The 16,979-nt window shown below is 41.5% G+C and overlaps 1 protein-coding gene and 1 non-coding gene across 2 annotated transcripts in view; both read left to right on the plus strand.

The window, feature by feature from the left end:
- The first annotated feature begins 850 nt into the window (after positions 1-850).
- LOC125121775 (U1 spliceosomal RNA) lies at positions 851-1,015 on the plus strand. Its single transcript, XR_007133638.1, has one exon. It is a non-coding gene; the product is annotated as a U1 spliceosomal RNA (small nuclear RNA).
- Positions 1,016-8,031: 7,016 nt separating this feature from the next.
- The window catches only part of MOXD1 (monooxygenase DBH like 1), an 85,532-nt gene continuing 76,584 nt past the window's right edge, over positions 8,032-16,979 (plus strand). Inside the window, exon 1 of the mRNA XM_047758525.1 lies at positions 8,032-8,379. Coding sequence (XP_047614481.1) covers positions 8,116-8,379 — 264 coding nt within the window. The 5' untranslated portion in view covers positions 8,032-8,115. The remainder of the gene's footprint in view (positions 8,380-16,979) is intronic.

The following is a 16,979-nucleotide window of genomic DNA, read 5'->3' on the forward strand; positions in this document are numbered from 1 at the left end:
ATCATGATATTTTTTAACTCCCTTGGAATTTTTTTTTCTGATTTAACAGTTCTGCAGTATAAATAGAAATAATAAAACATTATTTGTCAGATTTTTTCAAAAAAAGAAAATAAGTTTTAGAATTAGGTTTCCAAACTCTTTTGCACTTACTGTTTAATACTTGTATCATGGTCTCAATTACCTAAAGCCTTCACTCCCTAATATCACAGGAGTCACAGAATAAACCTGCAATTTGAAAAAAAAAAAAATGTGACCATGGCCGTTTTCTCTGTAACTTTTTGCTACTGTGAATTCTAAGCACTGATTATATCACTTGAGGAAAAGAGCTAGATTACGTTTTTTTTTCCTGTTATTCCTTACAAGACATAAACTCTCATTTTATGTTAAACAAAGTTTAGATTTTCAACATATTTAGTTCTCCTTTCCTAACATCTGAAAAGAGGAGAAAATATCGATTAATAATTATCATTCTGCCTAACAAGGATAATTGAGTTACTTTAGGTTGTATGTGAGTATGAGGCGGGGGGTAGGGGGCGGAGGAGAAAGAATAAAAGAGAAATATAATAAAAAGATGACTGACTTTCTTCAATTTCACTTCCGTTTCACTTCCCAACTTCCTCCCTCACCATGACCTTTTAACATTAAATGTTTATATCTTCCATTGTCATATAACCAATGTTAGGATATGGCCACTCCTCAAGGAACTCAGTAACCACACACGATTTTAGAAACTTGTATCAAGAAAAGCTCCAAACATTTATAGCAAATTGGTTTTCTGTGGGTTTTTATTTTATTTATATTCAATAAAAATACTGCCAATAGAACTGTTAGAGAAGAGGTGTACAAAAAAATGCTTAGCCTAATCCTGGGAGATACCATGATTAGGAAAGTGGTTTTCCCAGGGCGAGTCTTACCCATCACACTGTGGATGTGCTGATGCCCAAGATTTCTCCAGATGTGGCGGGAAGCTCTACTGCATCATTTGTGGTGTGGTGTGCATTCTTGATTTCCCCGGAAAAAATGAAAAGCGGTTTAAAAAAGTTTCTTTCTAAGATACGTAACAGTTTATAGTTATTCATACATTTTACTATTATAAGAAATTTCTTCCTTTACAGAGAAGACCCTGTTGTCTTTGCTTTTATAGAAATCAAAAAGCATTTTCCCCTCCGTTTCCTCCAAATAGGGAAAAAACACTACTGAATTCTTTAAGCAACTGTAGAGATTAAATGTGGCAATTCGTGGAACAAAACTGCAGCACTTAATAAATGCATTAGTATTATTGCGATGGTGATTATCATTATTATGATTTTACTCCTAAGGCTAACAATACTTGGATCTATCCATATCCTCCTCTTAACAGTTATTCTTTATTCTTTTGGTGTCAAGCTCACTGCTGGAATTGGTTTTACCAAATACTAACTTCCGTAAACACCTCGGAAGACGAAGGGTAGAGGGGAAGAGGACATTGTGAGTGAATACAGTGAAATTCCCCTCAAGTGTAGGGCTCCCTAGAAATTACCCTCTGGTCATGCTCCTGTGTTCTCATTCCTATTAATGGTTTTACTCCTAAGGCTAATTTTGTCATGCCTGGGGTTTTTATAGACTTTGTTTGGGTGAACTCTGCTGTAAGTGAGGTGACAGCAATTGTCTGGTCATTTATAGCAGTGACCATCCACTTGATGATCTGGTTTAAAATTCAGAGTTTCATTTGGTTATCTAAGAAGAAAAGGTGATGTTTGAAGATCAAATTGCCTTTAGTAAGGCTAAATCAATTAACCTTTCATCTCTAAGTTAATCTTTAATTACTTTAACTTCTAATTTGGATCTTTAAGTTTGCATATTTCCAAAGAATTGAGACATATTTAGAAATGGAAAAAAAAATCTTGCAGCATAGGAAATAAACACACATGCTTTTCTTTTTTTATGCAAGTACTGATTAGCAAGGTTCAAAAGCTTGTTTAACACTCATTTCCAGACTATGTCTTATACTTGCCAGTTTCCATTTGGAAAAATAACTGTTAATTATTTCAATAATTAGATTCCAAGGGACTTGTTTTATTATTTATTATGTTTAGTAATAATTGTAATGACTTCCATTATATTTTTGAGTAGTTACATTTTTATATATTTTTATATTTTGTATTTCTAGCCTTTATGTTTTTTCATTATAGTACAGGTGTTGTTAAATTTTTCCCAAACCACATATAGGATTTTGGAATCAAGTAGTACTGAATTGTTTCATTATTCTTAGTGTGGAGCTACATTCATATTTAGTTTTAAATTGATGTTGGCTGCTCATTTTGACTAAGTCCTCAGACTCCTTTTTTTTTTTTACGTTGATGCTCACAGAAGCAGAAGCACATAGAAGCAGAAGCATTTAAATACCAAGTCTGCTGTATAACTAGAAGGGTAATATCTAGGGAGAATATTACTATATTCACAGTGCCTTCTTCCTCTCTCTTTCTCCCATGATGTTTCTAGAAGGTAAAACCAATACCAATGGTGAACATGAGACATGCAAAAGAATCACTGTTAAGAGGAGGATCTATTAAAAAATTGCAACCTTGAGCAATTCACTTCTCTCTAGGACTTAGTAGCTTCAGTTGTAAGATGAGATATGGACTAGAGGGTCCTAAGTTCCTTTTAAGGCTGACATTCCTGGGTCTGACTTACACATTTTACCCTTCATTTCTCCTCCCATCATCACTGACAGCTTCAGTTGCTTTATGCCCATAGAAAGGAAATTTACCAAAATGTGAGAACATGGTTATTTTTCTTACTCTAAAGATCACTCTGAAAGTTCCCTGAAGGCATAGTGATTTAGGATTTGCTGTTGTCATTGCTGTGGCATGGATTCAATCCCTGGTCCAGGAACTGCTGCATGCTTTGGGTGTGGCAAAAAATAAAATAAAAAAGATCACTCTGATAATGAGCACATTTCTAGAGTCTATTGCTCTCATCGGTGCCTAAATCACTTTTAAACATGGCTTTACAATAATATAGACTGAGCACTGGTATGAATCAATATCTTCCCTACCATGTTATTGATGCATATTATGGTCACCTGTAAAGGGAAATTCTAACAGATGCTTGCTGGCGATAGAAAAGAGTATTATTTTTTTCTTCTGAGAGTATTTTCTTATTACTTTTTCTAGCTGAAACAGTCTTATTTCAGAGCATGATTTACAGATAATACCAAAGAGCACGTTTTGCACAAAGTATTTCACTTGTTATATTCACATGGAAGATCCTGGAAGTGTGGGTTTTTCTTTCTCTTTTTTTTTAAATTAAAGTTGATTCTAGAAGTGATTTTCAATGCCAATTGGCACTTATTTTCAAAGTAACCACAAGAACTCAGTTTCTTGATAATACAAGTAATACACCGTGGCGCTACCTTTCTCATCCACACCACCATCATCCTTGCTATTATCCATTATTAAAATAAGGAGTACAATATTGGGCTAACAGTGGATCATGGCATCTTGTTCATGTGAAAAGTATCAGCCCTGCCAAAAGAAAGTTTCATGATGATGACCCGGTGGCTTTAAAAATTATTTTTTTAAATTGAATATGAGGTGAGAGCTAGGGAAAGTATGTAGTTAAAAAAAAAGAAAGAATGAAAGAAACCAAAGTTCTATTTTTGGCTTTTTCTGCCACTGACTCACAGTATTAACTTGGACCAGTGACCAGCTTTTGCCTATTAACTGAGCCTATCCACACAAGAGTCTTAGTTAACAGACAAAAATGAGAAAATGCTTCAGCCTCCCTATTTGAATGCTGGAGAACTGCTGAGATCACTTATATAAATATTTTTCTTTGAGCTCCCTGGAAGACAGGAACTTTATAAATATTTAGGGTTTTTTTTTTTTTTTTATTGTTGCACCTTAGATACAAGTAGCCAGGAAAATTATGATACTCCCATGTTTAAGTAAGAGGTAACCTATTTCAGACAATCCTGGTTCATACCAAGGACTTTGCATTGGCTTGTAAGGGTCTCTTGGGCTTTCTTTTTTCTCTCCTCCTCCCCCTTTACAGTTGACGAATGTGGAAATATAAATAACCTTCCATAGCGGTGAGGTTTCCAAGGTAGGGAAGCCCAGCATGGATGCAGTCATGCTGGCTGATGGCAAGCTGTGTATCAGAATGGTGAGGATTCAAAATAAACCTTGCATTTAGAATTCCTGATTGAAAAGTGTGAGAAAATGATTCATTTTAAGAATGAATAGTGTGGTTAAATGTTCTATACTTAAGTAAGACCTCACTGAATTTCCAGTTTTGTCTCTTCCATTTGTTTTTTAGATGCTTGTGTAGAGAAGAAACCTAAAAATTGTGATTGCAGTTGTCATGTGTATCGTCATGTTTATTTCAAGTGGAGTTTTACAAAACTAATTCACCTGTTTTTTTTGCAAATTTTTGTTCAACAGACTCTTCCTTCAGGGTTGTAATGGGAGTAGGTTCTGAAATGATGTTCTTGGAATGCATACAAGTGTTATTTTGGGTGGAATTTCAGGTGATTTTTTTTTTTAGTTTACTTTTTTATTCATAGTTTGCTGCATTTCCTGACTTTTAGCTTTAAATAAGGAGCTAGTATCATTTTTACAAAAACAATAGTAAAAAAAATAAATAAATTTGAACCCTCTTGCCACTGATTTCATTCTCTTCTTGGCCATTTATCCTGAGTTTCTATGGACCTATGCTTCCCTCCTTCTCTCTTTACAGATTTAAGGCAAGCAGTTATACAGTAATGAATTTCCAAATTGGGGAAAGTGAGACCTTTATGCAATTGAGTTGGTTGGTGGTTTTGATCTAGGGAACTCAGGTAGCTTACGAAGAACACTTAGATAAAACTGTTTCTTTTGTCTTCATTTACTGGGATAATTCAAGCCAAGGCAGAATGGGGCTCTTGAGGATGAACTATACTATGTCCTGTTTGTTAAGCTAATCTTAAGATGGTTATATTAGCTTTAATATTTCTTTAGCCCTCAGGCTGTTTTAGATGAATAATCAGTTATAGACAAGCAAAAGTTGATAATGTCACACTCAATAGTCTTACTTAGTGAACAAATAAAGACCATGTAAGACTGTCTCTTTTGTGTATTTGTGTGTGGTCTTCTTTTCTATTTTTGCCTCAATATTAGGGCAGTGCAGAACATTTGATCATATCTGGGGGCCAAGCTTTCCCTCTACAGCCCACCTTTGTTAAGAGGATGCTTCCAGGAGGATCTAGAGATGTATCTATTCATTCTTCCTACAAATATTATTAAGCACCTTTGCATTCTGGTCCATATTCTAGGCAACGGGCTTAAAACAAGGAACCAGGAGTTCCTGTCGTGGTGCTGTGGAAACGAATCCAACTAGGAATCATGAGGTTGTGGGTTCGATCCCTGGCCTCACTCAGTGGGTTAAGGATCCGGTGTTGCTGTGAGCTGTGGTGTAGGTCGCAGGCAAGGCTTGGATCTGGAGTTGCTGTGGCTCTGGCATAGGCTGGCAGCTGTAGCTCCGATTAGACCCCTAGCCTGGGGACCTCCAAATGCTGCCAGTGCAGCCCTAAAAGGACAACAACAACAACAACAACAAGAAGCAAACAAGGAACCAGAGGCTGTTCCTAACCCAGAGAGGCTACTGGAAAGAAAACAAGCATATAGACAGACACTGGAGTGTTAGGGGTGCCATCATGAGGTCTGGACAGAACGTTCCATGGGCATCAGTGCCGCTCTGGAGTGGTCCGTGAAATCTGACTAATGTGTGAGAAGCAGGATCAGAAAATACTTCAAAGAGTAATGGAGGCGAGTAAAGGCAAATGTCACAAAGTGTGAGCAATCTGAAAAGGCACAGTGATGGGAAACAGCGGGCTCTCTTTGGAAGATTCTAAAGGCAGGTTTCACGCATCGAGTGAAAAATGGGTGAGTGACATGAGGGTGATGGAAGGTAAAGCTAGAACAGTAAACGGGGGTCAGTCAGATCCTAGATGTGAATTTAGGATTTATATAAGGAACCACAGGAAGCAGATAGCCATGTCTTCCAGGCTCCTCTAGGCTAGGCATAAAAGTAGGGTCAAAAAGGAAGTTTGCCTTTGATCACTCTGGAGTTAACTTGACTCCCCTGAATCCCTGTACCTCATAGGATGTCAAGACCCACTGCTCTTGGCCCTCATGTGCACCATTTTGTTTCTCTCTCCATATTCCCTTCTCTTCCTGGCTAGAGCAACAGCAGTAGCCATGCCTCTGTGCTTATAGAAACTCAGTTCTAAGGAAGCAACTCCTAGCTTGCCCAAATTGATGTTGCTGCCCCGATGTCTACCAGAAGGCCCTGTGTCTGCGATAATTCATACTCTCAATGCTTCAGTTCTTTTAAGGATTCACAGGCTCTTTTATTTCTTGCCTTGTCCCAAGGTTTCAATAGCACTCTTCTCTGAGGCTTGGTCTATTGCAATTTGCTAAACCTGTAGTCTTCCATCCCCTCTCTCCTTGGGATGAGTCCCTTCTCAGGCAACTCTTTGAACTCCCTGGTAAGCAGATCCACTCCAAGCTTGCCTTCCAGAATTAGTCAAATATGCCTGAATCTTTGGGAGAGCATAGTTCTGATATGTGCTGGTGACTTTGGGAAAGTTATGGGGAAAAGAGTGGGAAGAGAAAATGGGCACAAGAAAAAACAGGCTTGAAACATGATTTGAAGAAAGAGAATAAATATAGGCCTCCAAATCCAAAGTAGATAATGCACATTTGTAGTATTCTTCTTACCTATATTTTTCATCTGATATCCTCTCTTATTTTTCTTTTCTTTTCTTCTTCTTTTTTGGTCTTTTGTCTTTTTGGGGCCACACCTGTGGCATATGGTGGTTCCCAGGCTAGGGGTCCAATCGGAGCTGTAGCTGCAGGCCTACAGCACAGCCACAGCAACAGCAGATCCGAGCCACGTCTGTGACCTACACCACAGCTCACAGCAACACCGGATCCTTAACCCACTGAGCAAGGCCAGGGATTGAACCCGCAACCTCATGGTTCCTAGTTGGATTCGTTTCCACTGCACCACGACGGGAGCTCAATTTTTCTATTTTGTATTATTTGTATTTTGTAAGCTACCTTAGAACTTTTTTTTTTTTTGAAACATGGCAAAATATAAATAAATGAGTAAATAAAGAGGGTAATTTGCAGTTGCCACATTGAGTAATTAAAGTGAGGGGTGATGTGGTCAAAGGTAGAGGCAAAAACACTTTTTGATAAACACTTTTTGACTATGACCAGAACTTGAAATAGCAGGAAAAGAGGATTGCAAATTAAAATCTAACTCCAAAATGATGCTTTAACCCCGACCTATTCTGCTGATGGCAGAGTAGCTTGGCAGAATACATCCCCCCAAAACCAAACCAAATCACACAAAGACCAGGTGGAAGGAGGCAAGCCTCCTCAGGGCGCTGACTCCTGCTGTTAGGAACCAGACCTCCCCTGATTTGGGGCCCAGCAGGGTGAAAGGATGAGAGAGACGCGCCGGAGGAGGTGAACCCTGTCTCTAGTGGGGTAGGGGCTTCTGAAAATCAAAGGCAGCGAATATCAAGGCAGTTACTCTGAATGGGAATTTCTCTCACTTGCCCTCCAGAGAACCCAGGACTATCCCTTTTGATTGCTCAAGTCTTCCTCTCCTTGGCTTGGCTAAACTTGCCTTCTTTCAGAAAGTTCTTATTCTTTTCCCAGGATACCTTAGCCCCTGTTCCCCAAGACGTGCCCTGCCTCCCCCTTTCCCGCACCAGGTCTCATCATCCCTCTCCTTTTCCCTCAGCCTCCGACCCCCTGTCCCTTTCTGCCTCCTCCTCCCTCTCCTTCCAGGACCGCTCGCTTCGCTCCCCACTGAACCCAGACTTTGGGGACCGAGTTGAGGACGCAAGGCGGCAGGTGGATGGGCAGGGAGGGCGGGACGCGGCCCGAGTCGGCAGGACCCGGGCGCGACCGGCTGGCTAGCAGCCCTGGGCGGGGAGGGCGAGCGGGTCCGGCCTCTCCCGGCGGGCGGGCGGGCCGGGGGGCGGTCCCAGGCCTCCCTTTCGCCGCCGCGGCTCCGCGTGCGCCCTCTGCTCTCCAGTCTGCAGGAGCCCAGGTGCCGGCGGGGAGTACGCGCCCGAGGATGTGCCGCTGGCCGCTGCTCCTGCTCTGGGGGCTGCTCCCCGGCGCGGCGGCGGGGGGCTCGGGCCGGCCCTTACCCCACCGCACCGTCCTCGACCCAGAGGGCAAATACTGGCTGAACTGGGGCCCGCGGGGCGGCCGGCTTGCCTTCCGCCTCGAGGTGCGCACCGCTGGCTACGTGGGCTTCGGCTTCTCACCCACCGGGGCCATGGCCGCGGCCGACATCGTCGTGGGTGGGGTGGCCCACGGGCGGCCCTACCTCCAGGTAAGCGCGTCGCGTCGCGTCCTGACCCTGGGCAGGCGCGGCTACGGGGTGCCCCGGGCCACCCGACTTTCCTTCGGGTCGCGGTTGGACGCCGTCGCTCCCACGCAGCCCCGCAGCCCCAGCCCGCCACCCGCTCCACTTCGCGGTCTTCTCCTGCACCCCAAAGGCTCCCGCGGCTTGACTCCCAACTCCCCCGCCCGACCCCGAGGAGGTTTGGCCCGGGGAAGCCGAGCACGGTGACCCCAGGCAGCCTTCCGTCTCTGAAAACTTTTCTGCCCCGTGCGCCCCACTTATCCCCCACGTACCCACCTGCCACGTACCTGCCTTCATCCCCGATGGGAAAGGAGAGGGACCCGGGCTTTGGGGACCTAACGGGACAGCTCTCAGAGTTGAAGGGACCCGAGAGCTTTAGCGCTTGCTGTCTTGCTGTCAAGGGTCGGGGATCTCAGAACTTCCCACTCATCACAGCTATTCTGGCACCTCCAGGCCAGTGGGTTGGGTCAGCTACCTCATCAGAGAAATGAATGAAAGGTCCCCCAATAATAGGAATTTAGTATTCCGAGAGCCATTTAGGAAGCCGCCAAACCTGGAGTCCCCAGGCAAAACTACGTATTAAGTGGCAAAACTTTTCACTTGCTTTAATAGCTAACAAAATTAATCTGACAGCTGCCGTTTCGCTTTGAAAGAGCCCAAGTAGGGGGGACGTTGCCCGTTCACAGATGTTTTTATAAATAGGGAAAAAAATAAAGAATTGTGAGATGACCGGAATCATTAGATGGTTAGGTTTTCTGGACATCTTTGTCTACTTGATCTTGACCAACACTTCTCCATGATGACATAACATCGTGGCGAATATAGTGTTACTTATCAAAGTTCGTTCAAGAATACTGGCCTTTCCTAAAAGTCTCTTGATCTAGGAGAAAACTAGTTGTTCTGGCTTTGTGTTAAGGCTTTGGTGACATTAAAATCGATGTACCCCAATAGATCTCAAAGAGTGTTTCTCAGTCATTTTATTTCTGACTTCTAAGTTTGATTTCCACAACATTCTGCCATTAATTTTGAACCATAGTTCTGGCACTGAGCTATTAACTCTGACTAGAAATAAAGAAAATGACAGCAATAAAAACTTTAAAGCCCTTCTGTTGTCTATTTTTTCATAAATGAATCCTTCTCTCCCAAGATAAGTACTCTACAGCTCCTATAAAGTTTTATGAGGACTACACTCTGCTGAAGTCACTGATGTATAAATTTCCCCTCCTGCAGCCTCTCAGACATTAAATTTGCAAACCAAGAATTTGACCCCAAACACAGGCCTCACTAGCTGACTAACTTAACTCTCTTCTGATATGAAATAGACATTATCGTGTTTAAATATTTATTGAGCCACATCTTTTTGTTTGTTTGTTTAGAGTGGGGAGGGTCAAATGCCCCTTAACTATCTTTGCATGTTTTGTTGAGGGGGGAATGGAAAAATCTTACCATGGCCATATAAAACATAGCATGTATACTTTAAAAAATAACTTGATATTTTTTTCCCCCAAAGAGTAGCATTTCTAGACAACCCATCCAGTTTGATAACAAGTAGAAGACGAAGGGTAGAATGCTATTTTAACATGCTGTAATGGGCACCCCACAAACACAGAGTTTGTTAAACTACAGTGTCTTCGTACTGCAGGTGGTTCTTCAATAAAGATAGTATAAGAATTAAGTGCTTTTTAGATTGGTTTTGAAACATAGAACTTTTCTTAATTACTGAACATATGTCACTATGAGGTAATCCTTAGAAATTGGCCCTTTCCCCAAATATTTAATGAGTAAGAAGGGGGACTTTTCCTCTCTACTTAAATTTTTTTTAAAAATTAAAGTATAGTTGATTTACAGGGCTGTGCCATCCCCTCTATTTTTATTCCTAAGGAAATGTGTCTTTATTTTCATATATAAAGGATAATCATTTTCTTAGTTGGCTGAAATCCTTTACTGTTCCATTTCTTTAAGCATCCCACTCATTTTAGGACATGTACTATACAATAAAAAGTATGCTTATCAAGTGGAAAGAAATTTTATTAAAAACCTCTTTAATAAAATGAAAGACTTGATACGCTAAACATAAAAAGAAAAGTATCAGTTCTAGCTGGATCATCCTGATTTCATTTTCTAACACTTGAAATTGCATCTTCTCCCTGCAAACTATTAATTTGAGGTTCTTCATACAGTGCTGTGATGAAGGTATCCTTAGCAGCTATTCCAACAAGTAAAAAAGGTTCTTAAATATAGTTGATGTGATTCTGCTAGTAGACTTTGAATTTCATGTAATTTTACTCCAGGAAGAATTAATTTTGCATGAGACAGTACAACAAAAAACATTGACTTTTGGAGCACAACGGATGATGGCATTAGACTGTATGATAACAACTGAGGTTGACTTTCTAGTCATCTATTTTCCATATGTTTTCTTTCATCCTCCCTTATTTAATTAAAAAACTTGACCTTTAGATATTTTTTATTCTTTAATTATTCTGGTTTTTATTTTCCTGATGATCTTAAACTCTTCTTTTCAATAGAATGTTACCTCCTAGATAACTATTTAGAATAAATCCCAGCCAGCCATGTAGAGAACTGTTGGTGAAACACTTCATAAACCCAAACTCCTATAGAGGTCAGGAGAGAGTGACAAGTCTTGAATGAACAGGCAGTTTGTAAGAGAAGAGTAGAGGAGGACTGAAGAAACTGTAGTTTTTTGCATGGGAATTACTGTTATGTGGGAATGCAAATCAGGTATTGCCAGATCTTCTGTTTGTTTTGTTTTTTGAGAGAAGGCATGCTTACTTTGCTCACAAAGTCGCAATTTGAGCAGGGCTTAGTGGTGACAGGTCTTCTTTGCTCCACTTGGTGTCAACTCCAAGGTGAGTGGTGGTGTCATCTGGAGGCTCTCTTACTGGTTTGACTGGTGACTGACATTGGTTGTGGCTAGACCTTGACCTGTACTGTAGCAGGAACATGCCCTTTCCATGTAGCTGCCCAGCTTCCTCCCAGCAGGGTGACTGCGTCCTAAGAAGGACCATCTCAAGAGGTCCAGATGGAAACTGGATAGCCCTTTATAACTTAGCCTTGGAGTCATGGACTGTGTCTCCTGCTGTAGTCACAGTCCCACTGGATTCAAGAGGGAAATAGACTTCACCTAACATGACATTGCGAGGACGTGACATGGGAATGGACCACATTAGGGGACATGGGAATAGAATGTTTGGAATATCCATGCTGTTACACCCATGCTCACTGACTTGCCCATCTCCTTTCTACCACCACCTCTGAGTACCTGTCCCCATGGATCTGCTTTCTCTTGACCCTGCTGAGATTGGGTGGCAAGTGTTCACTTATTCACCTCCTTCTTCCTCTCTCTGTCATACACGCATATATACACGCACGCACGCACACACACACACAATCACTCACAAAAAGTTAGTGAACAGTTAGTCCTCCTAGTCCACACTCCTTCCACCCCTCCACCCCCCAAAACAGTTCTAAACCTCTACAACCGCATATTTTTCAGTGGTTGCCCATCACTAATTCAGGGCTGGACCCAAAGAAATTACCTCCAGAGGGCAGTGTGACATTTGCTTGGAGGTTTGTGGAGTGAAGACTTAGATTTTGGTTTCCTTGCTTCAGGGTGGTAGGCTTGGACACACTTGAAACTATACCCAGAAATGAGGTATTCTGGAAATTTGTCCTGCTCGTTTTGTAACCCTCCAATCCAGTCTGGAGGTATTTCCTCAAATGGTGTATAACCAGGTACGATCAAAATGGGAAAGAAACTTACGGTTACGAAGTGAAGCCTGTCTCAGTGTAATCTGTTGGATAAATTATTATGGACCGGCTTACCCCTGGGGACACATTACCCCTGGGACGCTGCTGAGGTTGGTTTCAAGACACTGTCTTCCACAGAAGTGCCAGGGTTGGGGGTGGGAAGCAGTGTTTCCTTTCGCCTTGGCTTTGGAAAACCTCGCTGTTTTGTCTCAATGAATTAACTCCACACTCGCTTCCCTGATGGATTCGTGTCCTTTCCTTGTACTTTGCCCCTTTTTGACACAGAGCAGTCCCACCCCCGCCCCAAGCCATTTAGCAACTGTGAGTGCCTATTTGAGGGAAGTAATCCGGGTTGATGAATGTGATGAATGCCTAGTTTGTGTGAGTTGGAGAAGAGGGCAGCATTGTCAGACGCGCCTGTGAAATTTGCACAAAAATGGATTCCCTCTTCCTTAGGGGGTGTAAATCGCTGGTGAATGGAGGCTGAAACCTCTGTCATCATTTGTTACAGCCTTGCTTGTGGGCTGTCCCTAGGACTGAACCCTTTCCGTGATGAGAACTAAGTCTTCAGCAGCAGGGTAATTGCTGCTGGGCTGCTTGCTGAGGAAGTGCTTGGAAATTGTGCTGTGATTCGAAATCACAGAAAACAGTGAGCATTCTTTGTGGTTAACGATGTGCTTCTTTTAAGTGCACCCCAGCCAATGGCAACAAAGAAATGTTTGGAAAGCAAATTGAAAAGCTCTAAGGGAAAGGCGAGGAGAGTGTGCAACCCTGACACAGCTCAGCTGGGGCTTTGTTAAGAGATATTTATAAATCTTCAAATTATGCTGTCGTCCCCCCCCCCCCCCGGCCACCGCCTGCAATTCCCAGATGACTAAAGGACCAAGCTTCGTGCTTTGTGCATTAGTAATAAGTACCCATGTACCAGTGTAACCTTGAACACGGACGCACTAGGATACTCTTCAGCTGTGTGGTTTGCCCTGGCAGAACAGATGATTCCATAAAACCAGCCTGAGGAAACAGGGACCTAAGAACTAAGAGAACAATGCACCTGAATTGACCATCAAAATTCAAGGCTTCAGGCAACCAATGGCATAGTCTTAGATTCTTGGAAGGGGAGGCAAGAGTCCACTTCAAAGAAAGTGAATGGTGGTTTATGGATTCATCATTTGTAATAGAGCCCTGCTAAAATAAAGCTGCTGGCAAAAGGAATGAATTCATTATATATCATCATGTTTCTGGAAATGTTTGATCCATATGTAAAAAAATGAAAACAAACCCAACAGCTCTGCATATGGATGTCACAATGCTGTGTATTGTAACTTTTAAAAAATAGCTAATAGAGCAGAACTTTTAAACAGAAAGATATTTCTCCAGGAGACTTCTGCCCCATCTATGTCTTTTTAACTTGCTAAATTCTAGAACAGACCAGGAAAAACAACAACAAAAAACAACCCTTCACAATAGGATAGCATACATTATAGCACATAAGCAGAGAGTTCTGCAAAAATAAAAACAATTTCAAATGTACCATTTTGTTAACAGTAAAAATGGGATTATATAGCTAAGTACTCTGCAAATAATGTGTAGATCAAATTTAATTTACTGTTGAGGTCTTTCTTATTCATCTATGTAGCCAAAAATTATAAGGAAATCTTTAGACAATTTTTGCTTTTACAAGTTAAATATTGGTGTTTTTTGGTATGTATTTGCTGCTCTTAACAGTTCAGATTTCAAGAGTTCCCCTTGTGGCTCAGTGGGTTAAGAACCCATCATAGTGTCTGTGAGGATGAGTGTTTGAACCCTGTCCTCACTCAGTGGGGCAGGGTTCTGGCATTGTCAATGCAGCGTAGGTCGCAGATGCAGCTTGGATCTGGTGTTGCTGAGGCTGTGGTGTAGGCAGGCAGCTGCGACTCCAATTTGACCCCAGCCCAGGAACCATATGCTGCATGTATGGCCTTAAAAAGAAAAAAAAAAAAAAAAGAGCTCAGAGTTCAGTTAATTCCCTCCCAAAATTTCTTAAAACACCCCACCTCAATTTTACAGCTAAAAAACTAGGCTTAGCTGCTAATTAAATGACTTGTTGGAAGCCATATAGATCAGTGGCCTGGATTAATTTCCTCTCAGTCTTCGTTTGGTGTTCTTTCCTCTCCTGCAAACAGTGGTAGTTTATGTAAAAACATACTCCAGTTTTCTTCTTCAATAGTGAAGGAACATGCATGAAACATTTTAAAACAGATTAATAAAATGAAATTATAGTATTTCTTTTCTTTTCTTTTTTTTTTTTTGTCTTTTTTGCTATTTCTAGGTCCGCTCCTGCGGCATATGGAGGTTCCCAGGCTAGGGGTCCAATCGGAGCTGTGGCCGCCAGCCTACGCCAGAGCCACAGCAACGCAGGATCCGAGCCGCGTCTGCAACCTACACCACAGCTCACGGCAACACCGGATCGTTAACCCACTGAGCAAGGGCAGGAACCGAACCCGCAAGCTCATGGTTCCTAGTCGGATTTGTTAACCACCGCGCCACGACGGGAACTCCAAATTATAGTATTTCTCTTACTACTTTTGTCGCACTCTACTGGTCATAGATAGCCATTTCAGTGATGTGATTTTTTTCATTCATCAGGTTCTGAATATATGCCATACATGATGATCAGTCCTTAAAGTACAGTAGGTCATGTAATTCCCACAATAGCCCTGTGAGGTCAGTATCTTCTATCTCCCATTTAGTAGATGTATAAATTTGAGGATCCAGGCCCCACAGCGTGGGCATCACTTGTGACTTTCATATGACTGTTTTAGGAAGTACTTACCCATATGCAGAGAATGTTGGAATGTTCATTCATTCATGTAATGTTTATTGAATGTTTATTGAGCAGTTGTTGGTGCTAGAGACTTAGCATCGAGGAGAGGAAATCAGTGGTATTGTGGAGCTCACATTCTGATGGAGGACAAACAAATAAATGAATAAGCAAGGAAAATATCAGAAAGTAGTAAGTGCTGTGCAGGGGATTATAATAGGGTGATGCGATAAGGAGCAACGGGATGATGTTTGTTTACAACTATGAATGTAATAAAATTCATTGAGTGCTTAAAAAAAAAAAAGGAGCAACTGGGTGACTGTTTCAGATTAGGATGCTTATAAACAAAACACAACGGGAAACAAGTGTCCCAAGTTTTCAAGGTTGTCTTTCAAGATTAATCATAGTGTTTACCATTCAAAATATTACATACTCTGAAGATTATCTGGCATGGGCATCAAAGGAGTCAGTAGACTTTAAATTTAAGAGACTGCCTACCTGGAGGAAATATAATTAATGCTTTTTCAAATGTGTCTGAACCACATGAGCTCTCTTTTCTATTTCTGTAGCATTGTTACACAGATGTTTAGTAAGCTCACTTAGAGTCTTCCAAGCTTTGATCTGGAGACTCAGGGATTTTTATAGAGGTTTCTTTCTTAATAGTAGGTGTGAATGCTTTTCTCCTATATTGTGTTCTTTCTTATCTTCTCAAAGGACTTTGAAAAAGCTAGAGCAACAAAACCACATGCGTCTAGGGATGATTTCCATCTTTCAGGCAGTTTTCAAACTAAAACTTTGACGTCTCAAGTTCTTAGATACAAGTAAATTGCTACCATTCCCCCCACAAAATTGATGCACAGAAACACATTCACACAAGGAAGCTCATGGTAGATTAAACCATGTTGATGCAAGGCCTCCAGGTACTTTGGACATCTGATTCCTGTGGACAGGGCCACCGTGGATCCCAGATGGTGGAGGGCAAATTGCAGTCCAGTGGTGAGCAGGCAGAGCTAGTCAAGAACTGAGAACTGGGAAAGATACTTCCTGCATCAGAAGTTCCCCAATTTGTCTGTGTATTAGACTCACTAGGCATCTTTAAAAAAATTCCAATGTCCAGGCAACCCCCCTCCCTCCTTTCGTACCCGTTAAGTCACAATCTCTGGGGGGTGGACACAGGCATTAATGTATTTCAAGTTTCTTAATTGATTCCAATGTGCAGCCAAGTTCAGGAACTACTGACCTTAGGTGGTCAGGTCTTTGACAGGAATCAGGGGACTCCTGTGCTGTCCACCTACAGAGGTGGCTTGGAGGACTCCAGACACTGGGCACAGGGGAATTATAGCAGGATTCCGTAGAGAGCAATTCAGAGTAGCCCTATGATGTTTGAAACAAGGGTGAGCCTGTGCTTACAGAGTTCAGATTATTTTGTAAAGTAGAAAAAAATAAAGTGGGTTCTTCTAGAAGTGGAACACTTCTGAGATGAGTTTAACACATCCTTTGATAGTTCTACATATTTTCTCAGTTTCATGCTGAAATGAGAGTAGCAATGGAAGAACTGTGGATTGTGGTCTCTCTCCTCTTCATTGCATCTGCATACATTTGTCAGTTGGTGCTAGTTGCTGTTTTTCCAAGCAATGCAATATCTGCCCACACAGAACTGAAAATTCCTAAGTCATATGGCCACAGGGCATCAAAGGAATATCAATAAATGAAAGTATTGATAAGTATTTAATTATTGATAATTTCTCAGCCTGTATTTAAGTCAAGAGCCATGTTCTGATCTCAAATCTTTTATTAGAATTAATACTAATGAAATGGACTCCCTTTGTATTTGGAAAAATTATGAAGTGTCTTCCTAGTTATGTACATAGATATTCTTTTCCTGCCCTCTTTCATTTTCCAAGGTGACTAATAAGCAGTGAAATGCCCTAAAGCTATAGTTGCAGTGGGGAGAAGGAGGAAAAGTGCAGGAATGGTGGATAACTTATCAGAGTGT

This window comes from Phacochoerus africanus, chromosome 2 (assembly GCF_016906955.1).
Source record: "Phacochoerus africanus isolate WHEZ1 chromosome 2, ROS_Pafr_v1, whole genome shotgun sequence".
NCBI lineage: Eukaryota > Metazoa > Chordata > Mammalia > Artiodactyla > Suidae > Phacochoerus > Phacochoerus africanus.